The 27,217-nt window shown below is 44.6% G+C and overlaps 1 protein-coding gene across 8 annotated transcripts in view; it reads right to left on the reverse strand.

The window, feature by feature from the left end:
- The window catches only part of Srgap2 (SLIT-ROBO Rho GTPase activating protein 2), a 254,821-nt gene that overhangs the window by 17,414 nt on the left and 210,190 nt on the right, over positions 1–27,217 (reverse strand). For 6 of the 8 annotated variants that reach the window (XM_063239681.1, XM_005005865.4, XM_063239682.1 and 3 more), the window contains 7 exons: positions 25,139–25,223; positions 22,254–22,281; positions 20,439–20,463; positions 14,309–14,369; positions 8,403–8,480; positions 7,479–7,613; positions 5,594–5,699 (listed from right to left, as the gene is read on the reverse strand). In XM_063239681.1, coding sequence (XP_063095751.1) covers positions 5,594–5,699; positions 7,479–7,613; positions 8,403–8,480; positions 14,309–14,369; positions 20,439–20,463; positions 22,254–22,281; positions 25,139–25,223 — 518 coding nt within the window. Of the gene's footprint in view, positions 1–5,593; positions 5,700–7,478; positions 7,614–8,117; positions 8,239–8,311; positions 8,481–14,308; positions 14,370–20,438; positions 20,464–22,253; positions 22,282–25,138; positions 25,224–27,217 lie in introns of those variants that run through there. The other 2 variants (XM_063239685.1, XM_063239686.1) reach the window with 2 other exon arrangements.

The following is a 27,217-nucleotide window of genomic DNA, read 5'->3' on the forward strand; positions in this document are numbered from 1 at the left end:
TCATTGAGAATTTATTTATTATGAGAACTTCCCCCCCTGCTCAGCCACAGTTGCTCGCCTCACCTCCAATCCTAGCCAAAGATCCAAGACCTTCAGTGGGCCACAGTGCCTGGTAAGTCCCCACTGATACATGCCTAACCAGGTTCAGAATGCGAGCCCAGCCCTGGACAAGTCCCCACATAGCCCACAGTACTGTGAGCTCTGCAGGGGTGTGTGGCCTGCCCTGGATACCAGCAGGCCCTACCGGCACCAATTCTGGCGGCTCCAGCCCTCTGTAGCCACTCTTCTGAACTGGGCAGAGTTTTATTCCTAGATAACTAAAAGTCCATCCAGACTCATGTTACAAAGCTTGTTTCCCTCTCTCTCATCTTCTGGAGGTTCTCAGATGTACCTCACGCCCCTCTGAGAATCACTGCAGGATATGAGAATCACTGCTGGGCTCCATGGATAGGAACAACAGTCACAGGAGGAAGAGCTGAGAAAGGTTGTTGTCTAGGGTTTAGGCTCAAATACAGGAGTGACAGCGAAATCCAGAGGCTGGACTGCTTCACAGGGGTTCTTAAAGATTTAATTTTATAATCCTTCTCTCTGGATCCTAAATTAAAAGGAAGTTTCTAAGTCTTGCTGCTAACACTGGATCACAAGAGAAGAGGAGGAAGGACTGAGAGATAAGCTAGCCCAAGGCTAGTGTGGAAGCAAATCCCAGGCTGGCCAGAGACGGAGGCTTCAGCAAGGCCTGGTTTCTTGTGTGACCTGATAGTGTTTTGATTGTAGAATAGATGAAGAATGATGAGACGCTTACTAAGGAAAGAACTGTTCCACTTATAGGTGGTGACAGTGACCAGGGGCTTGAGGAAGACTTAGCTTCATGGGCTGTGATCTCATGAATTGAGATCTATTTTCTGATTTCCATTGAAAACCAGGGTAAATGTGCAAGGTTCTGGTTTCAATTCCCAGTACTACATAGGAAAAATTAAAAAACTATGATCCTTTTCTCTATTCTAATTTAGAGTGGGAATACACATCTCAGTTTAGGGTTAACCAGCAGCACTTAACTACTATACTTGAGGGGCACAGAGGTTTTCAAGAATTTGGCAATAGAGTCAAGCACAGTGTGCCTGTAGTTCTTGCTCCTCAGGAGGATGCGGCAGTAGGATTACTTGTTGCTAGGAGTTTAGGGCAGGCCTGAGAAGCAGCATGAGTCTCTGTCTCCAATAAGCAAGTGAAGAAGAAAAGAATTCAACCAAAACTAAGTGTTTTATCCCCCTCAAAATTCATACATGTGCATATACAAATGCATATAATTTTTATAACATGTCATGATATTAAGGCAAAAATAAGGTCTCAGGTACTGGATATTTACATTTAAGAAAGTATCTAAAATAGCACTGATAATAGCTTTCCTGTTTAGAAATTTTTTTTTTATAATAGTTAAGATGGTTATACTACTGATTTCTTTGAGCTCTCTGAAGAGAAATATATTTGTGTTGGTACTGTTTGGACAACTGAATGCAGAAGTCTTGTGCTCTGGGTGTATGATTTGGGGATGGCAATGCACAGTGTATATACCATTGTTGCCCCTGATTGACATGTTTTGAAATTTTATTGTAGTTTTCCTTCTTTTGTCTTTTTTTTAATCCTTGAAATAAAATGGATTTTGCAAAAATCTTTTTTGGTGTTGACTTATACCCATGCCATCTCTTCTAAGAACAAAACTGTATTTTGATAGCTTCAACCCATTACACCAGTGAATTCTCCTAACTGATTTGAACTCATCCTCTTCTGTGCATCCTGAAAAGGCTTAGCATTATGGTTAGGAAGTGAGGCTTTTTGGAAGAGCAAGGCAGTCTGGACTGGTATAGGAAAACATGCTTTCATCATGCACTTTTCAGGGCTTTTTACTTGTCTGTTTGATTAAATTAAGAAGATAAAATAGTCCAAGAATTTTAGAATGAAGCCAGCCTGGTTTCTGACTCCTGTCTTTACTGCTTACAGTTCCACAGCCTGGCTCTTGTTCCCTAGTTTCTTCAGTGTAAAACAGGGGTGAGGATCTGCCTCCTTTATGTTGCTGCTGGGAAGACAAAATGAGATACTCTTCGTGAAACACTTCACACTGTGCCTAGCACATAAGTGGTGCTCATCAATATTTTCAGGGATTAGAATATTCCAGTGGTTTTAGATATAAAAACCTCCATTCTAGTCAGGGGATGAACTCTGCCCATCTTCCCCCAACAGGTATTATCTAAAGAGCTGATCTTGACCCTAGATCTCCAAATCAAAATCTTCGGGGCACTAAACTTTGCAGATCCTTTTTTTTTTTTGGTGCTGGGATGGGTCCAGGGCCCAGTGCATGCAAGGCAAGCACTGTAGCTACACCTCTGCCTTGACTTCAGATTTGAAAGAAAAAGCTGTGTTGTTTGGATGACCTAGGCTGGGAACCCCTAGGTCCTTAACAGATGGCACAGGAGGCTCCAGAGCTCTCCTCTGTGCAGGCAGATCTCACAGCCTTCCCCTGCTTTCCCTGAGGGCTCTCTTCAAGACAAGGAGGGAAAGTTCATTCCAGCTGATGCCTTCCGGTTTTTCTGACCTGCCCTCTGAAGTCCTCAAGCCCGCTGACTGGCTGTTCCTTATGTTCTTTCTGGGCAGTAAATTATATTCTTTAACATCTGAGTATTATTATTTCTCCTCATCTTAGAAAAAAAAAGTCCCCTCGACCCCACAGCCGTCCCAGGTTACTGTCCCATTTCTGTGCTCTTTAAAATAACATTCACTCAGAGTCCTCTGCACCTGTTGTTTCTGCTTCTCTGGTTTCTTCTCCACTTCTTCTATGGAACATACTGTGTTCCCCCAAATTTATATGTTGGCACTCCCCAGTGTATGCATTTGGGGATGGGGCTGCAATCTGACAGCACTAATGTCCCCCTAGGAAGAGGAAGAGATACCAGAGCTCTCCTTGAGTACACACGGAAGAAAGGCCATGTGTGGACACAGTGAGAACTGGTTGTGACCGTCAACTGTGACATATCAACTTCTTTGCATTAGGAACCACCTAGTGGACTGGAAAGCACACTGCTGTGTGTGGTCTTGCAGGTGAGGCCTTGGGTGCTGTGTGCAGTCTCCTGCCTGTTTCTCCCACCTGCGGTGATCTAAAGAGCTCTGTCCCCCCACACCCTTCCACCATTATGGTCCTGCTTAGAGCCTGCTGACTATGGACTGATTCCCCACAAACTGAGAGACAAAGTGAACCTTTCCTCCTTTAGGCTGTGTCAGGATTGTGCCTAGCAACAGAAAAGCTGACTACTACAGAGGCTCTCTACAAACCAAGGAGACGGGTTGCATCAAGAACCAAATACTGGCACTTTGAGCTTGGCTTCCAGACTCCAAAATGCATGAAAATAAACTTCAGTTGTCCAAGGCACCAGTCTATGGGATTTGGTTATGGTAGCCTGAGTAGACTAATTCACTGTCCTTCTCTTCCTTTCCAGTCCCCTTTGGTGTGGTAAAATTCCTATACCATAAAATGAAGCATTTCAACCATTTATAAATTACCCAGGCCTGGAGTGGTGGCCCCCGTCCATTATCCCAGCACTCAAGAGGCTAAAGCAGGGCAGGTATTGGTCAGTGAGGGAGCACAGTGACTAGTGACCCTCAAGGCACTGATTCTCTAAGGAGTAATTAGCAGTTTCCAATCACATGTGAACATCTTTGGGGTCCTGAGGAATTTTAACTCACAGATAGCTGGGGTGCAGAGGCAGGGCCTGGCCAGATAGACACAACCTCATGGAGGAGGTGGGCTGTGGAACCAGGATCCACTGTAGCTCTGAAGGGCCACACTGGGGTGTCATGGTGGTGTTGGTGCCCTAGAAAGGTCTCAAGGGCCACTAACTCTGATGCTTGTAGGGCCAGGCTGACTTTGAACTTGTAGGCAAGTTCAAAGGCTTGTGAAATGGCCTCTAAAGTTGTCTTCCTTTTAAGTAGAGTTCAACTATATAGGAAGTTTTTTCATTGTTGCCAAGAAATATGTGATTAGACACTATGGCCCTTTGACTGCCTTTGTATCCTTCATTTTCACAGATTCTCAGATCCTGAGGATGGTTTCAGTCAGTCTTGGGACTGGGGAGGGACAAGGAAAGCTGGGGCCATGGTGACCTGGAGTGCCTGTCCCATCTGGGGGGCACACTCCACAGGGCATTGCTGCCACCACTGAATGCCGGTCCAGGACTGCCAGACTGGATAGCTTTTCAGAAGAAGCTGGTAAAGCCCCCAAATAGTTTTGTGCTGCTTCGTTGCTTCCCAGACGCAACACACCTGAAGGAAACACCGGAGCCCCATCTGGCCCTGCTCAAGTCCAGGGTGCTGAGGGAGAAGCCCAAGTAAGTGCAAGTACAGTGCAGACCGAGGCTCCCAAGGAGGCAAGTGCCCCACATTCCTGCTTGATGCCTGCATACCATGCGGGCAGCCTCATGCTAGGCTCGGCTAGCATGCATTGCCTGAACCAGATGCAATGCTTCGGCCAAGCCCAAGCCCTCTCTGGTCCTCAGACTCTTCCTCTAGCCACGCTCATACCCTGGGTGACCAGTTGAACACTATCACTGCAAGGTGACTCGAATTTCCACACCTCCACCTGGGCTTTGCCCAAGTGTCAGACCCTAGGCTCAACTGCTTATAATTGCCGCTGGGACACCTAGTGGGTGCTTCAAATGACCCTGTCCACAGGGGCCCCTGAACCCTGAGAAAGGTCTTTATACACCTGTCTTTCTAACTCCACAAAAAACATCATAATTTTCCTGTTCTTCATGCCAAAAAAGTGGGGTTTCTCTCTTGCCTCACACTCCGCTAGCAGGTCTTGTCACTGCTATGTGTAAAATGCACCTCTGTCAGTACGTTCCTGTTACCCACCCCCTGTCTACCCAGCCTTCGGCCAAGCACACTGTCACACGAGCAGGACCCCTCCTATGACCCCTGTGTACAGTACAAATACTGTACACAGACCAGATCACCACACCCTACCCCTTAAAAACCTCCCAGTTATTTCCCAAACCAAATCCACTCACCAATGGCTCTAGGTTTTCAAAGTCCCTGAGGCTCCTTTTTCATTCGGTTTAGGCTGCTGCTCACACACTGTCTTCTCAGAGAGGCCTCTGCTGACCGCCCCTTGAAAATGTTTTCCTTTCAACTGTCTCCCCTCATCCAGCACCTGCACTCATCTGTTTTGTGGTGCTTGTTGTTTTGAGATACAGTCTTACTATGGTAGCCCAGGCTGGCCTAAAACTTACAATCCTCCTGCCTCAGCTTCCCAAGTGCTGTGATTGCAGGCATGTGCCACAATACCCAGCCTCCATCCCTTTCTCTTCTAAGGACTTATCCCATCTGAGATGCCTGTTATTACGCGCCCCCTTCCCTGGAACACGAGCTAGACGACATTTCTCATTTAACAGCATGTTCTTACAGCACAGCACTCTGGCCAGCACACAGTAAGCACTCGGCACACATGTACTGGCATGAACGAACACGTAGGTTGGTCCAGAACTTCCAGTGGCCAAGTAGCCAAAGCCAGAGCCTGATCCCCATGTTCACTGGGGTGGCTACTTACTGATTGAGGAAGGCGAAGAGGTATCTCATGATAATCAGAGTGGTTTTGGGTAGGGCCAGGAGGACTTTCCGGATATGCTGAGCTCTCTCCTGCAGGTTGTCCATTGCTGAAAGAAGAAAGCTATGTGTCATCCTGCACTTGACTGAGACCCAAGGAGACATGGTCAGAAGCCCTAAACACCATCAGGCACAGCACAGAGCACCAGATCTGGTCAATACCCAGCATGGGAGCCCAGTGGCTGTGCTGTGAAACTGGCTGCTTTTTTGGGGTGGCTGTTGCAAGAGACCACATGTCACTGTTGTACTCCTGGGACACAGGAAGTATCCAAGTATCTTCCAACCCCCATCTACCATGGTCTAAAAACAACCACAGACAGAGGGCTGACTACTATCCTGCCATGATGATCAACACCTAGCCGAGAGGGGCCCCTCTGGCCTACCCACTATACATTTACCACCACCCCTCCTCCTGCACAAGCTCGGCTTGTCTGTCCCCTCTCATCTGCAGTAGGATGTGGCCAGAGGCAGGGGATGGCAGCCCCTGTGTAACCAACCTCAACTCTCATGACGTGGCTCAGTTAAGCTACAAGTATGGCCCGAGGCCTGTGGCTGCTGCTGTGGACAGATGTGCAGTGTGCTATGTGGACACCTCATTTTGTATAAGTGACATTTCTATAACTGTGATTCTCTGTGAGAGCCTTTATGGGAAGTACTGGGTTAGGAACAAGAGGTATGCTGGGGATCTCAGACTCTGAGCAACCACAGCTCCGCTGAAGGGACTTTGCCCTGGAAGGGTCCAGCCTTGGAAGAGACAGGAAGACATGATGACCTAAGAGATGCTCACACTTACTCACACTCGCCACTCACTCCCACTATAGAGAGTCCCACAGGTAAGGAGTCAACAAAGGACACGAGAAAGCTAACTTCTTGAATGCGCTAGGCTCATGATGGAGAATGTTTTAGAGTTTTCAATGACACTAACAGCCTACTGTGGCATGTGTGCCACAGGGTCCCCACCAGTGCTCTCAGCTGTTCTCAGTGTAACTAAGAGGGACAAGGACTCAACAAATACTGAGCCAGACTGGAAAGCCAGGGAGCGCGAGGAGCCTGGTTAACCTAGGAAGAGGATTTTGTCTCATTTCAAAGGTACATCCCCTTCCGCCTCTGGGGCCAGTCTTCAAATGACTTCTGCTTTCAGTAACACATAATATTAATCTAAGTTTCCACTGACAGTTTTCCATGGAAAACAATCACAGGATGCTTCAGTATCATGAGCTGAAGTAAATGGTTAGGAATAGCTTCTTTCCAAGTCCCAAATTTTAGAGCAAAAGGAAAAGAACCCCTAAGAAAACAGAAAACATATATTGCTCTCTGAGAAAATATCATAATCTCTTGCTTTTATGCAGAGGGCTTTCGTTCTTAGAATGGACATAAACACATCTAGCAGATAAGCCATGCCATGATTAAAACAATGAACAGGAAACAGTTGTAATACTTATGCTTTTACCCGTTATCACAAAAAGCCCAAGCTGTAATGTATAAACTGCAAATAACTGGAAAGACTAGGCCTATGGATGAATGCAAAGGCACTTTACTAAAGGAAGATAAAACCTTCACAGAAAAACAAAGTTTATGACTGAAGCCAATCAAAACAAGAGCCAGAACTCAGGGCCCTAGACTTACTGAAACATCACCCTCCCAGCCCTGCCTCTACCCCCATGGATGACAGAATGAAAACAAGAAGGCAAACTCACTGGGGAAAATGTGCAAAAGGAAAACTTTACTGAAAAACACATAAGGAAACCAAGAACTCCATGGAAGTGTTTAGATCTCTGGCTCCCAGCAGCTGTGGCCCGAAGTCAGCCTGAAGGCAGGGCGGTACTTACTGACACAGGCCATCAGGTCATGAAAGATGTCCTTGGGGAACAGGGGGTTTTCCAGCCCACGGAAGTAAAGCTTCAGGACGCCTGCTATGGAATCCATGTCATGGTCATTCTGATCCCCAGCCAGGGGGTCCTCTCCTGAGGATATGAAATGCCCCCCAAAAGGAAAGAAAGTCAGAGAGGCAGAAACAGATAGGACAAAGCAGAAGGGGATGGGTGGGAGGGAGACCTATTCGTGTCCCTGACAAGTTCATCATCTCAGTGGCGACAACTGGGACAGACAGGGAATAGATTTAGCAGTCTCCTTGGGCTCCCTACGTTCCCTGGAGCCCGGGGCACAGCAATTGCCTCTCTCGCAAGAACATCGAAAGTAGGCTGGGCCCGAGTCCCTGGGGGAAGAAAATGAGACCAACAAGGCCAGTTCCTCCCACTGGCTCTCGCTCGCTCCTCTTGGCCCCCAGCAAAGGACACCTACTTACAGAAGCTCCCTATGGAAACTTTCGTATCAGATGTAATTAGATTTAATGACAGGACCCACCTCAAATTGAAACTATATATATCCATTACAGTGACGGAAATTGCCAAAGCTTGCCCATTACCTTAATAGCCCACAAGATAATAAATGGGCTACAATGAACAGGCACATTAGGCTTGATATTAACTGCCACTGAGGGCTCTGGATGAAGCCATAAACCGCCTGGATATCACAGTTAACTTCTTGGTTTTTGGCAGATCATCTGCAGGAGAGGCAGGAAGGGCGAGGCTGAGAAGGAAGGAAGCTGGGATGTGCCCAGCCTCTCCCTGCACCATGACGGCTGCGCTGTGAGCGCAGGTACCTGGCTGAAGAGGAGGAAGCAGGCTTCCTGGGTGCTGGGGACCTCTCGGTAAGAAAAGTGAAGTCAATACTGCAGGTTGCTGTTCCCTCACCTCTCTCAAAGGCATTTTTGATGTCATTCACTTCCACCTGGGATCCAGACACCCGGAAAATTCCTTCATGCTGTAATCCTGGAACCACACAGGGAAACGAGTTCACAGAGAAGAAAAAGCAAGTTCACAACCATAGTACAAGCTTAGCTGAATGCCAGTATTTCCCAGCAGTTTATATTAAAGTATCCTGTGTCTCTTTTTTTCTCAGGCCAATGAGGAAAACATGTGCAGAGATTTGGGAAAAGTCACTGGGAAGATTATGAAGCATCACCTAAAGTAAGAACCAAGTCAGAGACTTAAAATGGAAGGATCATCCTCAGCCAGCTCTTCTCCTGATTCTGAGGGAGACTGAGGCAGGTGCCTTCCTGACTTTACCTCATTTCACTTGACTTGCATCGAATGACCTGTTGGAGCTTTCTTATGACCTAGAATAGGATCTGGGTCACAGCAGTGCAGACATTAGGTGCCACTGGAGGAGATACATGAGGCTGGAGGTGATAACAAATGCTTTAGCTGATTTATCACTGTTCTACTATTTGGGGGACAGTTCTTTCAGTAGTGAGGAAAAAGAAGACATAAAAATACAAGGGATCAGTCACAAATGGCACTGTCAGCTACTGTCCTGGCAATGGTCCCTCCCTGCTGCTTTACTTGAAGGACAGACATGCACCAATGTGACACTATAATAATGTGCACCAAAAAACTTTGTCTTCCTGAGTTTTGTTAGAGTAGAAATAATTATTGTATAATTGTAATTATTAATATTAATAGTAGTGTATAGAAGTGATTGTAAAGTAGTGATTGCTGCTTTATAGGCTCATATAAAGAAAGCACCTGCTCCTTACAGCAAGTGATAACCTCACAACAGGGACATGGTAGTAACCCAGCAGTAACCCAGTCTTCAGCCGAGGGGATTGCTAAGTGATGAGCAGCCTTCATGAGTAGTAAGAATCTAGGTCAGGACTCAAATCCAGGCCTTGTGGCTCCAGACCTACAGGGCTACTGGTGTGCAAATAGAGAATCACATGGCCAGTGTGGACTTGCACAAAGCTTACAGACAGCACCACACACACACACACACACACACACACACACACACACACACCTGCAAACCCAGGGAGAAATCCAGGAAGCACATCTTTAGTGCCAGGGCTTGGGCTGTTCTAGTATCTCTAAGCACAGCAGGGCTGCCCCACCTCTCTCAGGAGCTCTGGGCCCTAAGGACTGACATTTTGTCCAGATCTCTCTGTGATGACAGAATCCTTCCAGAACTTCAACATGTCAGCAAGGAATAATGCTGCCTGTTTCAGGGTTATCCTCTCAGTGAGGGGGCAGCTGGGTTCTATCAACTAGACTTTTGGAGGGAAACCAGATAGACCAGGACTAAAATTGCTGAATCAGACTGAAATAGCATTAAGAAGCAAGCAGAGGGAATGTGATTACCTTGTTAGTGACAGGACTTAAGCTGTCTGCTCCTCTTTAAGGGAATCTCCCGAGTATTCCTCACAGAATAGCAGGCAACAGCAAAATCCATTAATATCAGTGTAGGAGTACTAGGTTAGTTATCTGGCAGGGCACTAGAGCCAAGGAATGCTGTTTAAATAGAGTGTAAAGAGCAAGTACTCTGACCGAAACAGGCCCAGGCCCACTGACTTGTCAGAAACACAGAGCCAGGAAGTATCATCTGAGTGACAGGCCAGAGGGTATGTGAAGCACTGTCCAATGTCCTGAGAGAAGGCTAGCATGGTGCTTCTGGACAGGGAGGACCACTGGGAATGGCAGCCTTGGCTTGGAGACAAGAAGAAACCAGATGTTTGTTGGCAATCAAGCATCCGGCCTGAAGCACACTGAACTCTCTTTTGGTCTGGTTTCCAGCCTCCACGGAGTACCAAAGGACCAGTCTGAGTTCTTGCTCAACACAGAATCTGTTGAGCACCTCATGCAATGATGCTAAGAGCAGAAACGACGTTTTTGAGAACGGACAGGGAAAACCAACTAGCTTTTTATTGTGATTCAGTAAATCCCTGCATAAACAAAATGGCACAACTGTGATCTTATTTACTTGTTCTCTGAACACACTAACATTCAAGTATAAAATCCGATGCGATTTGGGTAAGTCATTTGGAAATGGCATGAAACCTTCCATTTTGCACCAGATACAGCTGTTTTTAATAGTTGCTCTCCAAGATAATTCTTGACATGGTCGCTACAGCAGCCACTGTGTTCTACTCCACCTGACAGTGGTGGGTTTTTCCTATATCATGGTTCATTTTACTAGTTCCTGACATTTCCTCTCCTTTAAGTCTTCCTGGATTACCCAGTCCTGCTGCTTACAGAGAAGCCTCAGCTTTCTCTAGTTAATGAGGATTATAATACTTACCTCCCAACGGATATATTTTTTGGTTTTTGGGGGGAGGGGTGGGGGGGTGGGTACTGGGGATCGAACTCACAACCTTGCGCTTGCCAGGCAGGTGCTTATGCTGCTGAGCTAAATCCCTGGCCCTGTTTTTTGTTTTTTTAAAGAGGAAAAAAAAAAAAAAAGATAAATAAACAATAACAGGGGATAAGAAAATAGTAAAGATAAAAACATTCTCAGCATTTGGTGGGCCATAGACCCTTTTGAGACTGACAAAAGTTATGTATATGATCCCCATTAAATGTACATAAATATATGTACATTTTATTTTCAAAGATAGGGTCTCACTATTAAGCTCAGGTTGGCAGCCACCTCCTACCTCAGTCTCTCAAGTGCGAGGATACAAGAATACATCACATACACAAGAATTTTAACTACAGTTTTTTAGAGATTTCATGAATTCTTTGAATCTATTTGCAAAAAAAAAATCACTGAAAAAGTATTTTTTGAGTAGTTAATATGTGCAACCTTAAAAAAATCAGTAATGATCTGGGTATGGTGGCATTTGCCTATAATCCAAGTACTCAAGAGGCTGTGGCAGGAAGATTGCTGTGAGTTCGAGGCCAGCCTAGGCTACGAAGTGAGTTCAAGGCTAGCCTGAACTGCACAGCCAGATCCTGTCTCAAAAACAAACAAAAAAAAATCAACAATGTATTTATTTGATTAATGCTAGAACATACATCCAGTAATTTCAGAATTGCTAGCCCATATTTCTGTGATAAAAATGATTAACAACTATACGATAATTATTTATAGCTTTTTGTTTTTAGATTTGTACTATATAGTCAAAATACTGTTTTCAAAGTTGTTTCCTTATCATTCACCTTCAGTGTGGTTATTTACTCATCGTAATACAGTCAGATATACTTCTTGTTGTTTACATCCTGTTCTGGGTTTTCTTCACACCCTTGTTTTATTTATTTGTCTTTTGAGTATGCAAACACTAGGAGTTCTGAAAGTCAAAATGACACCAAGAAGTGTACTCAGAGAGATGCCAGTCCGCTCCTTTTTCCCACTGCCCATCATTTCCATCCCCTTTTGGCATTTCTTGTAATGGCCAATAAAATATTAGTTTCTGTCTGCTCTTTACATTTTGTTTTTTTATTTAACAATACACCCCAGGAATCTCTCCATATGGTAAGATTCCTCTCACTTATGGAATCTCTCCATAAGTGGTTCATAGACCACTTCCTTGTGTTTTCGCAGTTGTATCATACTTCACTGTATGGACATACCAGAGTTTTTACAACCACTATTCTGTGCAGAGGTATTTGGTTTGTTCCAATATTTTGCAATTACAAACAATATTGAAGCAAATAATCTTGTGCATATACATATTTACGTTGTTGGAGATGTGTCTTCATGGTAAACTAGAAAGTCTGCTGAATTAGAACATAAGTACATATGTGGTTCTGATAGACCTTACCAAATTCCCTTCCAAAGGTGCTGTACAAGTCTGCATTCCCATCACCAGTATATTAGGAGTATGCTGTTTCCCCAGAGCCTCCCAACAGCACTGGGCTGAGATTTTATCTCCTTGTACATTGTATCTGTACAGGAGCAGACAGGTACATACAAGCTACACTGCCTGAAACCACACCTTCTCAGCTACCACCATGGCCTGCACCTTAGGCAGGCCACTGACATGTTTTGCCTGCAGCAGTTACTACTACTATAATAATTTCGTGTTTCATCTACGGTTTTATCTCCCTGAAGCAGCTAGAATTCTTTAAAAAAAAAGCCTCTCTCTTTAAAATTTCCCATGGTTTCCCATCTTATCCAGAATAAAATCCAAATGCCAATGGTCTCTGCCCCATCTCCTGTCTCTTCTTCACTTTCTCGGCTCCTGCCATGCTGGCCTCCTGTAGGGCATTCCTTCCATGCACCTCCAGTCTCTGCACTTCCCCAGATATACACAGGGCCCAAAGCCTCACGACTCTGCTCCAATGTTACCTTCTGAGGAGAGGTCTTTCCCCTGAACCCATCTACAACAGTGTCCCTCCCCATTCTCCACCCCTCCCCCTGCTTTGCTTCATGAAATTCAACAACACTCAAATTACTACATGTGAATTTATTGGCTAATCAACTGATTATCTGTGTGTGCTTTCATATAAGGTAAGTTTCAGGAGTAGAGAAACTTTTTATTGGTACACAACAAGCAAACAGTGTATATTTTTGTTGAATAAATGCACAGATGGACAAAATGCATGGATAAATGAATGGGCTTCAGAGCTTCTAATGTTTTGTAGGCACATATAATTCTTCCTTTCCTGAATTTAGTTCAGACTTATCTTTGCCAACTACTTGACCATTAATCATTACTATCTTGTGAAATCTTTTATTCTGCTATTCTGAATTTCCATCACATCTTTTTATTTAACTTGTCACTTACTTATTTTCTCCAAAATGTATCATAAAACCATTTAACACACAAGAATAGTGTATTACTCCTGTTTTTATTTTCTACTTGATAATGCATGGTGCTCAGTACTGACTGTTGATAAATATTTGTTGGTTGTTCCATAGTGAGGTATAATGCTCTTACTTCAAGTAAATAGAGATAACATTAAAAATTACAGCTTGGGCTCAGGATGTAAGTCAGTGATTTCCTAGCACACATGAGGCCCTAGGTTCAGTCCTCAGCACCAGGAAAAAAAAATACAGCTGATAGAGAACGAGATAAATTCTAAGAATGCCAAAATAACTGCAGTTCCAAAAATGAACCCATGCACAGTTCCAGCCTATGAAGAGACAGGAAGGTGAGGCAAGGGAGGGAGGGTGAAAGGCTGTCTCTTAATTTAGACCAGCAATGCTCTACATTGCTCCTTAGCCTTTAGGAAGGTCATTTTGTATCATAAAACAATTTCTGAAGCCCAGTTCCTAGATGTCTTGATGGCCCTGGTTCAGCTTTCTGCTGTCACCCTTTCTTTCTGGAAAAACCATTCTCTCCATTCCTACGATCTATCAAACCAAGTCAGTAGAATGAATGTGAGCTCCCTGCAGCTGAGGAGGCAGCCCTCACAGACTCTCAAATGTTGGGTGCACCTTTAGGACCAGTTACTCAGTGTTTGGGGATGCTGTATCCGGAGAGAACAAACCAGAACAAAACCTGAAGATTTTTGGGACTCAAGAACACCATTAGACATGGAATTGGTTTCCATACCAATGTGGTCCAGAAAGCCAATGGGACAACAGTCAGGCTGGGAGATACTGCACACGCAAAAGTAATGTGTAATGGCCAAAGTACCACCATAGTACATCATGGCTTCTCGCACAGCAGCTGAATTGAAACACACTCTAAGTTAGAAAAGGGCATCTGGGAAGTGGCTATGCCATCTGACATAGCCAACATTATGTGAACAAGTAAGATTTTATCCCTTTTCTAAGAATATCAGGTTGGGAAGGTAACCCCTATTCTTACTCTACAAAGAATTCCTGAAGTTCTTCCCAATCTTTACACAGATATGGACAAGGCTGGAACCCTGCTTACCGTGTCTGCTGATAAACCGGATGCAGCTTTCCACGACCAGAGGAATTGCCTGGCTTGAGTCCTGAAAAGCCAGAGAAACATGACATCAGAACCCCAAACAGGATAGCCAGGGTCAGAGAAAATGGGTCATGTTACGTGGAATTTGTCTTAGTGGAACAATGGTCCGCTTAATAAGAGAAGCTGACCTGTCTTCCAAGCCCCAGGGTCCAAAATCATAAACAATCACTTGGAATGCCATACAGATACCATTAACTCATGTCCCAAGTGAAACACGTATTTTATCCCCAATCAGCTCCTCAGTCCAGCCGTCCAATCAATCCAAAGATTCTGTTGTGTTGGGTTGGTCTCCTAAGCATTCTCAAATCCACTCATTTCTCCATCTCGACTGCCAACAACCAGACTCACTCCCCCATTATCTAAGTTCCCACCCTCTGGGCTGCATTTCTCTTCCTTTGCAGAGCAGCTGGGTGATCTGCGTAACTCTTTCTCTACTTTCTGTAGGGCCTTGCTTGTCTGTGCCTTTACCTCTTTTATCTCATCTTCCCCTCATCCCTGCCACAGCCACACTGGCCACCTTTCTGATGCTCAGATAAGTCCCCCTTTGTCTTGTGGCTTTGTATAAGCTGGTCCTGCTGCTGACACATCCTTCTCAGTTCATTGTGTGTGACTCAATACCCATTTGCATTTCTCAGTGCAGACAAGCTCCACAAGGGCAGATCTAATGTTCATGCCTTGGTGCCCAAACTTGGCCACAATGCTCACTTAGTATCAGTTTAAGGTCACAGAATGGATCAGTGAGAGCCTCAGAAAAAGAGTGTTTGGCATAAAAGGTAAAAAAGAGAAAAAAACCAAGTCTTAGTAATGGTGGACATTATTTGATACTAAGCAAAACAGGCTGCTCAGATGTCAATCTTTGTGCTTTCCCTTTGCTTTACAATCCTGTTCATTCATATCATTTAATTTCTGTCAGCTTCAATTTGTCATCTGCTAACTAGGGAGGGGACTGGCGATGAACATGGTGAGTTCTACTGGCATGTGAACAGCAGTGTCTACCATTTACCAAGGGACTACAGAGGTCTTGGGCCAGGAACTAAGTCCTTCAATAGATTAGTCTTGATAAGAACCCTATGGGATAATTATTATTATTATTATTATTATTATTTTTGGTACTGGGAATCGAACTCATGCCCTTGCACTTACCAGGCAGGTACTTGTGCCGCTGGGCTAAACCCCCAGCCCTATTATTATTATCATTCCCATTTGACAAATGAAACAAAGGCTTAGTGAGGTTAAACAGCCACGTATATTCACATGGCTGCTAAGTTACAAAGCCAAGATTTAAGCCCTAGCAATCTCCCTCTGAGAATGAACACTCTGCAACCACCCATTCTGTATTCTAGGAGTTAAGCAAACACTATAACAATTATGACTGAAAAACCACAAAGGTTTCATAACACAGCTATATGCACAATAATACAGCTGAATGGAAGAAAGAGCAGGCAGAGAGGACCCAAAATCTAGCTAGAAAGGGCTTCTGATGTTCAGAAAAAGACTGGACTCAAGTGGAAGAGACCCTCGAGCCTTCTGTTCACTGCACAGGTTTGCCTGCACCCCTCCTCTGGCTCTGAGTTTTCAACTGTGGCCGTGGGGTTTGGCTACTATTAGAGAAGCAGCTGGTTTTTATGAACAAGTCAAGCCAAGAGAAGGGCTGCTTTGGCCTCTATCTCCCAAGCTTTCCAGAAGCCAGGATGCTGCCAAAGGGAGTACTGCATATTCCAAGGTGGACCTGAAGTTGGTAAGGTCTCAGTGACCCGAATGCTCATCTTCGTGATCCCAAACCCATCCATTTCCTCTAACTGCCCAGCCAGTGTCTGTTCTCTGGTTTCACTGTTACAAGAAAAAAAACTACATTTTTGAGAAATCTTTTTATGTTTACAGACTTCTGTTACTGTATTTTTCATAAACAGCAGTAGCAGACATGATGAAGATAGCAGTAACAGGGTTTGTAAAGTTTTGCTGGTCCCAGATTTACATATAAAGAGCTAGAGGGAGGGAAGTTGGGAGGCTCGCAGGTTTATGCCTTCAACAAGTCACATGAATGCAAAATTCTGCCTGGATGCACAGGAATAGAGTATCAGGGTAAAATGAGCTATGCAAGGTTGATAGGGAACAGGGCATCAAAGATAATAACTATCTGTCCATGGTTACCAAGAGCACGCTGGAAGTAGCCCAGAGGGATAATCTGTGGCAGATAAAGGTGGGCCAGAGATGACTGTCTTACTGTAGGGGAGCATTGTCCCCACAGTTCAAATGAGCCCTAAGACAGAGTCCAGAAGGAAAAAATAAAGCACAGAGGTGCAAAGGCTTTGGATGTCCCTGCCATCCCCTAGACCCCCAAGCCACGAGTGAATTCATCTCCCCAGATGTGCTGTGCCCCACAGACTCATACCTCGCCACTGACAATACACACAACTGATGCGTAGCTTCTTTGTGTATTTTCATTCACTGTACGTTTCTCCCACCCTCCCTCCATGCCAGAATTGATACCAGTGTAATGCTCTGCTTCACAATATTTTTAGTCAGATAATCTCAGGGCCAGAAGGCCCTTTAAGGACAATCAGGCTAAATTCCCATCCAATCAGACTGGGGGGAAAGGACAGTCAAGCAGTGATCCAGTAATTTGCTGGCAAAAATAATCAGGAAGATGGCTGGATAATATCCAAATACAGGTTGTTTGGCATATGTTCTTTCGTTTCAGTATTAATTGGGTGTCTTTGGATTTTAGTCATTTTTAATGGAAGTAGATTAAATATATTTTTAATCTGTTTCTGAGTTTTATGTAACATAAAATTGTACATAATAATGGGATATCATGTGATGTTCTCATACATGTGCATATTGTATAACATTTGAAGTCAGATCTCCCCAGACATGTATCATTTCTTCATAATGAAAACATTCAAAATCATTTCTTCTACTGTCTGAAATGTACACTGTAAGCGCTATCTATAGTCACCTACTGTGCAACAGGAGCACACCAGAACTTCTTACTTCTGCTAACTGTAATTCAGAGCCCCATGATCAGCCTTTCCCCACTGGCATCATTCTTATAAGGAAAAGGGTTAGAGTGCTAGTCAGGTACTGACCTCTCATGACATTTGTTAGATTTCTGCTTTTCACCAGAAAATACTAGTCTTGATAACAGACTAGATACATGTAATAAGGAAAAAAAGGAATCAAAGGTCTAATTTGGGGCCACAGGGCCTATACAGAACAGACAGCAACAGAGAAACTGGGCGGAGGAGGCCAGGGAATCAGAATGGAGCAAAGTGCAGGAAGGCTGAGGCAGACACAGAGCAGAGAGGTGCGAGTTCAGTTTTCAAACACACACATCCTGCGTGTCCCTCAGGAGTTAGCGCCAGAGGCCCAGGCAGCCAGCAGTGCAAAACACGCGGAGGCACGGGGAGGGAGAAGCTCATCTAGGGGAATGGTATGATTTCCTATGGAGAGGAATCTAGAAAGGGCCAGGTCTTAAAGAAATATCTACCTCAGAGGAAAGGAGATGGGCCAGGGAAGAATACAAGGAGGTAAGGGCCAGCAGGGGAAAAACGCAGAGCCCGATGGGAGCAGAGGTCTGGAAGCAGCAGCTGAGGTACCTTCGTTTCAAGAGAGATCCAGGATATTTTGAAACTAGTTTTCACTAGGGTCAGAAATGACTGGGAACTGGATATACTGGCACACACTTGTCATCCCAGCTATTTGGGAGGCTGAGACAGAAGGATTCTGCCTCAAAAGAAAAAAAATTAACAAGGGCTGGGATATGGCTCAGAGGTAGAGAGCTTGCCTAGCATACATGAGGCCCTAGGTTCAATTCCCCAGTACTGCACAAAAAGAAAATGGACTCTACTAGGCAACTCAAAAACAAAGCAATTAGTCTTCCCTTTTTTTTTTTTTTTTGGCCATAAACAACTTGCCATAAACAAACACTGACTTTCAGGTTACCTATACAAGGAGACTCAACTTATAAACTACCTACTATCTGACCCTCCTGACCATCTGAGAAAAGTCTTTTGCTGATCTACCAACAGATTTGAACTGCTGGAGAGAGGCAGGGGCAACTGAATAAAAGCAAGCTGTTCACTGGATTGGGGTTTATGATGTATCCTGGCACTCTCAAGCTAATTGGGCACCAGACAAATACACATGCCTACAAATGCTTAGGTGCAGCAGGATGCAAATCACAAAGCAGACAGGTGCCACACTCTTCCCATGGAGAGGCTAATCTGGGTATTCATTACCCACCACACTGTGCATGGACTTCTGAGGCCTCACACATGCTCGATCCGTCTCTATACAAAGAGTTCAGTCTTAGATCAGGGAGGGAAACAAACTTCAAGTCCAACCCTATTATTTACCAGTATTAAAGGGAAAATGGCTTGCTCACTCTAAGATTCACCTACTAATTTTAAATGCCATAACTGTCACGGACACCACTAGGATGACCATGCCATAAATGATTCCTGGAAAGTATTCCATTCCTCTTCAGTTTCAAATGAAACTATGAGAGAAAAGAGAAGAAAAAAAATTGAGGGATAAGAGATGCAATGAAATTTTATTATCTAAAAATATATAGATAAGTCAGGCATGGTGGTGCATACCTGTAATCACAGCACTTGGGAGGCTGAGGCAGGAGGACGGCTGTAAGTTCAAGGCTAGCCTGGGATACTAACTGAGTTCAAGACCAGCCTGAACTGCATAGTGAAACCCTGTCTCAAAAAGCAAAAAGTATAAATAGCCAGGTGTAGTGGCAGGAGGAGTGCCACAAGTTTGAAGCCAGCCTGAGTTATATTGAAGTTCAAAGCCAAGTATGAACTACAAAGAGAGAGAGAGAGAGAGAGAGAGAGAGAGAGAGAGAGAGAAAGGAAGGAAAAGAAGAAGGAAAGGAAAGGAGGAATGGAAGGAAAAGAAAAAAGATGTAAACACATCTGATGCATCTTCATTAACGTGAACCCTAAGGGGCAACAGGGAATGACAGCAGAGTTAAGGCAAATGAGGCCCGTGCGTACTGAGTTCCAGGCCTGCCTGCTCAGCTGGAGCAGTTGGTGAGCTGAGGAGACTGCAGGGGCTGTAGACACTACAAGAACCAGGCACCTCCCATGTGATGAGCTCCCTGTAGCTGGGCCACTGTGAGTTACCCAAAAAGACTTCATAAAGCCTTGATCACTTTTCCCCTAAGTAGACACAAAGATATTTCTGAGTTCCCTCCACCGCCTCCCTGCTAACTACTTTCTGCAAAGCTGGTATGAGCTTAGTGGACAGAAAATCATGTCAGTATTTGCCATAAAGTATAATTAGGAAGTCAGATTTACCACTGCAAAAAATATTTCAATTACTTTCTGCAAACAAGCACAAGTGCCATTTAGATTGCCCACTGATGTGGATTATCCACACCGTCGCTCCCTAGGATCCCTCCTAATATGGGTAATGAGAGTTGGCTCAAAGCGGCGGGGAAGAGCATGTGCCCAACTGCAGTGCTGGACAGTGCTTGTCTGTTAGCTATACAGCAGACTCAGCTCTGTGTCGTTAGCACGTGTCACGGACACCACTAGGATGACCATGCTGCAGAAGTGAAGAAAGCCGTGGACTTAAAGCAAGACTGTCTAGCCTCTGGGCCAGCTGCTGGGAGTCTCTGCCACAAGAGTGTGGATGGGAGAGAGAATGAGGCCTCTTCTGTGGTGTTCTGGGCAACTCTGGCATGACCTGTTCCACTTAAATCAAAGTACATGAGAGGGTAAACAACTAGAGAGGACAAGAACAGGTCACAGAGACTACAACCATTCCATACACAGTTAAATCAATGCCGTTCCGAAGTCTTAACCATTCCATGACTAATGGGTATATCCCAAATGCAGGCATGAAGTCAAAGATGTTTGCCTTGTCCATAGCAAAGTCCTAAAATGGCTATGGGATGTATTGCTTTGTTTTTTAATTAATTAATTTTTACGTTTATTTATTTATTTCTGGTACCAGGGCTCAAACTCCTGGTCTTGCTAGATAGGTGCTTATGCCACTGAGCTAAATCCCTGGGCAGGACATATTCAGTTTCTGTGCCACATGGACTGGCTCTTACCTGTTTCCGCACAGTCGAGCTACGCCTGTGGTTGATTCCAAGTCAAAGAGGATCAATCCAGCAACAGTAAGGAAAAAGAAAAAAATGAAACAATGAGACAAATGACTATAAACCCAGAGGTAAAGCTTTTAATTATGAAAAACAACCTACAGAATGGTTAATGAGACGAGTCATGTTTTTTCAGTCCAAGAAATGGCTAAGAGGCTTGACTAGTTACTTTCCTTCTAAAGTCCAATAAAGTTTTTCTCTTCACAAAGGCACAGGGGGTCCCTGCTTTTACTGTTACCACCACTCAAAATGTGCATAGGAGGAAACTGCTTTGATTTGCAGTAAAACAGGTTTGAATTAGATAGTCATATCTCTGTTTGCAAGGAAACTCCAAGGGTGCTCCCACCCATCTGCTTTCTCCTGGAAATCCCCAGGAAGAAGAGAAGGAGCCTATTTAGAGGGTAGGGTACCCAGACTGGATAGAACCTCGGGCAGCCTCTGCAAATGTGTGTTCAGTCTGTGTCTAGCTTCAGAGTGAACCTGACTTGGAGACGCAGCACCCAAAACAGGGCGGTGCTGCACTGCTTATGTGAAGGTAGAGGCTGGGGCCTGGCTGCCAGGCCTTGCTCTGTCTCCACTGCTGGCCTACTTCTGATGAACCTCTCAGAACTTATGCACTGTTCTCATCTTCTAAAGAAAGAAACTGGTGTTCTGGGAGGAGAAAGGAGTGGCTCAAAGTCAGTGAAGTAACCTGGCATCGGGGAAGGGAACGCAGCTCTTTCCAGTTTTTCTAGAAACTTCTGCAGACACGTGAACTTGGAGTCTATTGCCAGAGGAGACGTCTCACACAATTCTATTATCCTGGTTCCCTCCAGTCCTCAAGATTGGTGTATTAATGCGACTTTTGTTATAATTCACAATGACAAAATGATGAAAGCCAAATGAAGCTATCTCTAAATAATGGGCCTATAATTATAAATGGCCTCATGATTATTGTGTGTGCTGGCAGATACAAGTGGTTGATATAATGGGCTAGCACAAGGTCTCTAAGGAGTCTGGTCCATTAAAGCTCTTTCTTCAGTTAAACCAGCACAATTTTAGGCATCTGGGAAGATGGCTAAATGAGTGCCTTGCTCTGTCAGTTCAAGAGTTTCCTCATAGCAGCACTGTGACTGGTAGAGAAAGTATTTGGCTGGATGGGAGTGGGAGGGGAAGGTAGGGAATCGGACTGGGTAGGGTCTGTTTACTTGTACATCAGGAAAGGACTCTAAACCAAGGCTACCTGACAAGCCAATGCAAGGTACAACTGCACTATCCAACAATATTTACTGATTAGGAACTTTTATCTTTTCCATGCATAAAAACATCTCAGATCGGGGCTGGGGATTTAGCTCAGTGGCGTAAGTGCCTGCCTTGCAAGCAGGCAGTCGTGAGTTCGATCTCCGGTACTGATAAAAAAGGAAAAAGGAAAAAGAAAAAAAAAAAAAATCTCAGATCAAATGCTATCTCCTTGTCTTCCTTTTATGGGTCCCAAAGCCTACACCTTGAAGTAAGGTTAGGTTACCAGGATCCTTCCAAAGTCAAATGTTTATTTTCCTTGCAATACAGCGGCTTTGGGGAGTCTCTAGGCATATTTTAGCAGACCTCATTACCATTTGGAACCAAATGGGGTTAGTAAGGACAACAGAAGGAAGCAACCTCTACCCTCTGCCACTCCTTTGCAAACTCATTCAGTGTCTTTACAACTCAACCCTTTGGCTCTTTCCCACACTGAAACTGCTATGGGTCTCTGTATCCCTTCTGGGCACTGTCTCAAAACACACCTACCTGGCCAGACTGCAATCTGTCCGCTGACCTGAAAAGATAAAAGGCAAAAAGCATACGTTGAAGCAAAAGAGACAAAGAGGGAAAGGTCTACCTCTAGGAATTACCAAGTCCTGCCCATTCCCTCACTGAGTCACTAGGCAGAAAAGAACAGAAGTGACCAAAGCCTCCTTTAGGCCAAAAGCATTCTTTACTGGTCCCCAGGCCACAACTGCTGATCTCCTCAAACCATATACTGGCCACCTCTGCTTCTTGGCAGGAAAGGACGTAGGGGAATATGGCAGATCATTCTTTGACAAACTACAAGAAATCTTCCCAGAGAGAAGCTTTAGCTTCTGATGTGCATGTTGGGTCTGTGTGTAGTGGGAAGGGGGGCTGGAGAGCTTTCTCATTCCTGAGAATACGAATGAACATACAGATTCATACATGGTTAGGGTTGGACCAGGAAGAAGAAAAAGGAGTTGCTTGGGGAGAGGATGAGAAGATATGCATATTCTAGTTCTAGATTTATACTGTTATCCTGTTAGGTGGGATTAGGGTGGCAAGGGAAAGGTGAGCTTCAAGGTCAGTACTGCTAACAAATCATGGTTCTCAATGAGTCATAGCCAGCTTTAAAAAATGAAACTTAGCACTTGAAATTCATAAGTGGTATTCTCATTATTTATTTATTTTGTCTTTTTGAGGTAAGGTTCCATTATGCAGTTCAGACTTGGCTTTGAACTCACTTTGTAGCTCAGGCTGGCCTTGAACTCGGAGCCTCCCAAGTGCTGGAATTACAGGCATGTGCCATTACACCTGGCTCTTACGTTTTGTTTTTGCTGTTTTAAATATACAGACATGTATCTATGGGCCATGATATAATATATGTTGCTTTCTTTGGGTCCACGAAGCATGATCCTGATTAGACCTGTGCCAGATAAACCAGGGTGAACTGTGGCAGGCACTCAGCTGGGGAAGGAGGAGCAGCTCCCATATTCACTCAAGCTTCAGGTCCAAGGGCTGGGAGAGGGCAGGGCTTTTCCTTGCCTTTAAAGCTTGCTAATCGTTGATTACAGTTCAGCTTATCCTGAGCAGCACCACCCCCACCCTGACAGCCTCTTCTTACAAAACGCTCTGCTTTCATCCACAAAAATATTATTCTGAGCCATTATTTTCAACATCTGTCCCATTACCATTCTAGAATATTCATACACATCAATTATTTTGCTGTGACAAGAACAAGGGTCTCTAGCATTATGATGACAAATACAGACAGAAGGCAGGGACATGATGCCTAGCACACAGGAAGATTTACAGCTGTTTTTTTTCCTTTATTGCTAGAACTTGTCAACCTTTTGATGAAGGCAATTTGCAGCACTAATGAATGGTCAACCTTCATCCCCCTGGAGTAGCACATTTGGAGCACACATGTGTCTGAGCAAACCCATTCTTACACACACATGCACACACACACCCCAGAGGCCCTGCTCCCTACTTACTTATGGGCTATGCTTAGACTGTCTGATTCTCCTCTCAAAAAAAAAAAAAAAAAAAATCACAGTTATAACTTGCTTCAAATAGTTCTGGGCTTTCTTTCCTTCAGTTCTTTGTGACGCAATCTGATAACTTCAATAGTCTATGGCCATACCACCCTGAACGCACCCGATCTCGTCTAATAAACTCAATAGTAACGATTTTCTATGAGCAACACTTGTTTCTTCGATGTCTGACCTGTTTAGCCTGAACCCCTTAGGTGATGGAGAGGAAAGAGACCAGAAGTTATTTAAAAGACATTTTAAAAAGAGGTCTTAGAAATAAGATGCTAGAGAAAAAACAACTAATCATCTGAAGGAACTGTCCAGGGCAGAATGATGGCAAGAAGGGCAAGCAGGAGGTTCCGGATGAAACAGGCTCCAATTCCTGGTGCAGTGATCCAATGAGCCTTGCATACTTTCCTGTATTCTGCAGTTCATCTGGTGAGCGCTCAAGAATTCATTTTAAAATACTAGAACTCTGTGTCCATGCAGGCCTGCCAGTCACTTACACAGTCCTTGTAGCCTCTGCCTTCATCACCCTCTCATCCTTAAATGAAGAGAGTAGTAGGCATGGAGGAGAGGCAGGGCATTTGGAGGCATCCCTCGTCTGGGAATCCCATTAATCATAGAATGCTGAGAACTGGGCGGGAGACCTGGGCAAAGTGCCAAACAACCCCAGGGAAGCTTCTTTTCAACCTCCGCCTTCTGTTTTTGATGGCCAAGGAGAGAAAGTCCAGAGTACCAGTCCAGTTCTCTACTTTGTGACTTCCCAGGGTCTGATTAAGATCATCCTCTGAGATGAGCCAGTCTATTCAGCACCATGACCTCAGGGTGGCCACAGCAGAGAGGGCTGCCACTGGAAAGGTAGACCCTCCTTCTAAGCAGGAGGAAATGGAGGCTTGTCCTAGAAGTTGTGGTAGGCAGTAGCCTGTCCTCCACTACTACATTTAAGGCCTCTCTCCCTGCTCAGAACAGCTGCATATCTCATCTCAAGATCCCTCCCTTCTTGCTCCAGCCTCAGTCCCGGCACAGAGATCTGGGACTTTTAACAAGATGTCTGGAGAGGGAATAACCTTGCAGCCCCTTTGCCCTGTCGGAGGCAGGGAGGCGAAGGAGGGGCCAGGGTGGAGTGACAGCACGCTCCATTTAAACAAACAGAGGATGCACATTAGTGCTTCATTAAGCATTGCCCTTTCCCCATCACTCAAGCAGTCATCTGGGTCATGTGCTTCCACATTAAACAGACTAGGAAAAGAAAACTGTTCACAGAACCAGATCAGATCCCCTTGGCTAGGGATGAGGCTTGGGCTCAGCAAGAAAGCTCTGCGGGACCTCCCTCATTGCCAGCCTCCTGCAGAGTGATGGCACACTCACTTTCTCCCAGAGTTTTCTGCAAAAGGTCGTGCTTGGCTTGCAACTTGGTGATGAGATTCCTGCCCTCCAGGTATTCCTTCATTTTCTGTAAGGAAAAGGAGAAGAAAGGACATTAAGACTGCTGAAGAAAGAAAAATCAAGACACTCAGCTGGACAATTCCTTTTCTGAGAGGTCATCAGGCTTTTGACACCATTTCTCTTGGGTTTGATTTCCTCTTTCTTTGGGACCCTCAGTATGTGGACAGCTGCTGGATTCTCATGGTGGATGGTTATCCTACAGTACATTTCCCTAGGTACATTAGCCAGGACAAAAAGACAAAAAGACCAAAAAAAAAAAAAAAAAAGTCTCCTAACCCCTGCAACCTCTCCTTCAGTTCTCTAAAGGACTAGAACACCTGGAAGCTATACAGACTCCCCCAGTGCAGCATCCAGTGTGATGATGCACACTGCTATTTGGCACTGTTGCTGACCTCCTGCCTGCCCTGTTCCTTCCAGGGTGTGTTCCATCACCACAGGAGCAGTGGGAATGGCCAGCTCAGCCCTGACTCAGCTACAGGCCTGGCACATGAAGGAGCTGTGTCTAAGCCATATCCTAATCAGCCTCTTTCTTTAAGCTACATGGAGTCACAAGCAAGGAACTTGTGAGCACTCAAGAGGAAGTAGCTGCCAGCCCCTTCTTGCACACACACATACAGTTCCAGACACAAGATGAGGTTTTGGAAAGGTGGTGAAGTCCCCTGCTCTAACAGCCAAAGTATGGTTGCTGGTCTGTATGTTCAGACCTGACTTCTGACCTCAGCCTTTGTCAAGAAAGAGACTCTCGCAGACAATTCAGCAAATCTTCAAAACAATCCTATGAACTGCAATTACCATTGTACTGATTTTATAGATGAACATACTGGGATTTGGTGAGATTAAGTAAGTTGCTCTAGGTCAAACAGTGAGCAAGGGGAGTCAGTATCCAAACACAGGCAGGTTAGTAGTATAATGTAGATAAACTTTTCTATCCAAGATATTATAGATAAAATATGCTCTACACTACAGTACAGGAGAGATGCAGAACTAAACCTCACAGCATTTAATTCTTTCTATACGAGTAGCAACTTAGAATATTTTACAGTACATTAGCACAGATTCTCTCATTTGATGCTGTATAGTACGTAGATGATTTCATGAAGAGGGCATCAAACTGTCAGTTGTTGCAAGCTAGAAAGCAGGAGTGTGCTAGGCCTTTGGATTCTTAACACCACTCTTCCCACAGCCATCCAGGGAACTTAGCCTTCATCTGCTTTGGTGTCTCCTGATGTGCTGGTTCCTTTGCCAGGCCACGGTTAACTGCCCATGTTAAAGCAGAAAGTCAAATGGCAATATTTACCCGAGTGTGGCCTGCCAAGACCCAGAAAGCCATGGGATCCTTCGGGTGATTAGTAGACAAAACAATTAAGATTATGACAGTTCAGTCTTTTAACATATACTGTCTTTGATGTCAGGGTTATTATCATGTATGACTAAAACTGATAGAAAAGGTAAAACTATTCGAGTTCATTTGGTCTGAACTTTTAATTAAGAGCATGAGCATCCTATCTGTTTTGAGGGGAGAGGAGAGACAGACAAAGCTCCATTCTCTGGACTGCAGTCCCTGGCCTTCTGCTTGCATGCACGGTTCAGTGTGTAACCTGCGTGTCTCTCTGACAGCACTCCTGTTAGTACTATGAGAGGCTTTATTACCAGTGTGTATTTTTCTCTAGACTGTCTCTCCCCTAGGCCAGAGACTATGCCATTCATTGTGTTTAGGATGGAAAAGACGATACTGGATTCAGCAGATAGTAGGTACTCAATAATTGCACAAAGAATGAAGAAATAAGCAGAAATAAACAAGTGCCCTGTGTGTAGAACCACCATTGACAGCTACAAACCAAGCCCCCAGTATCCTTACTCTAAGTTAAAATATAAAACAAATGAGACACAAATTTCATGCTAAATCATTTCTACTACCTTACCCAGGATCTGTTCCTTCTGCCCCTTTGTGCTTTTGCACAAGAATATCTGCTTGAAAATAGGCTCTCCTGTCATATGTCA

The sequence above is a fragment of the Cavia porcellus genome, unplaced genomic scaffold (assembly GCF_034190915.1).
Source record: "Cavia porcellus strain 051 isolate PalLab524CR breed Dunkin Hartley unplaced genomic scaffold, mCavPor4.1 scaffold_29, whole genome shotgun sequence".
Taxonomy (NCBI): Eukaryota; Metazoa; Chordata; class Mammalia; order Rodentia; family Caviidae; genus Cavia; species Cavia porcellus.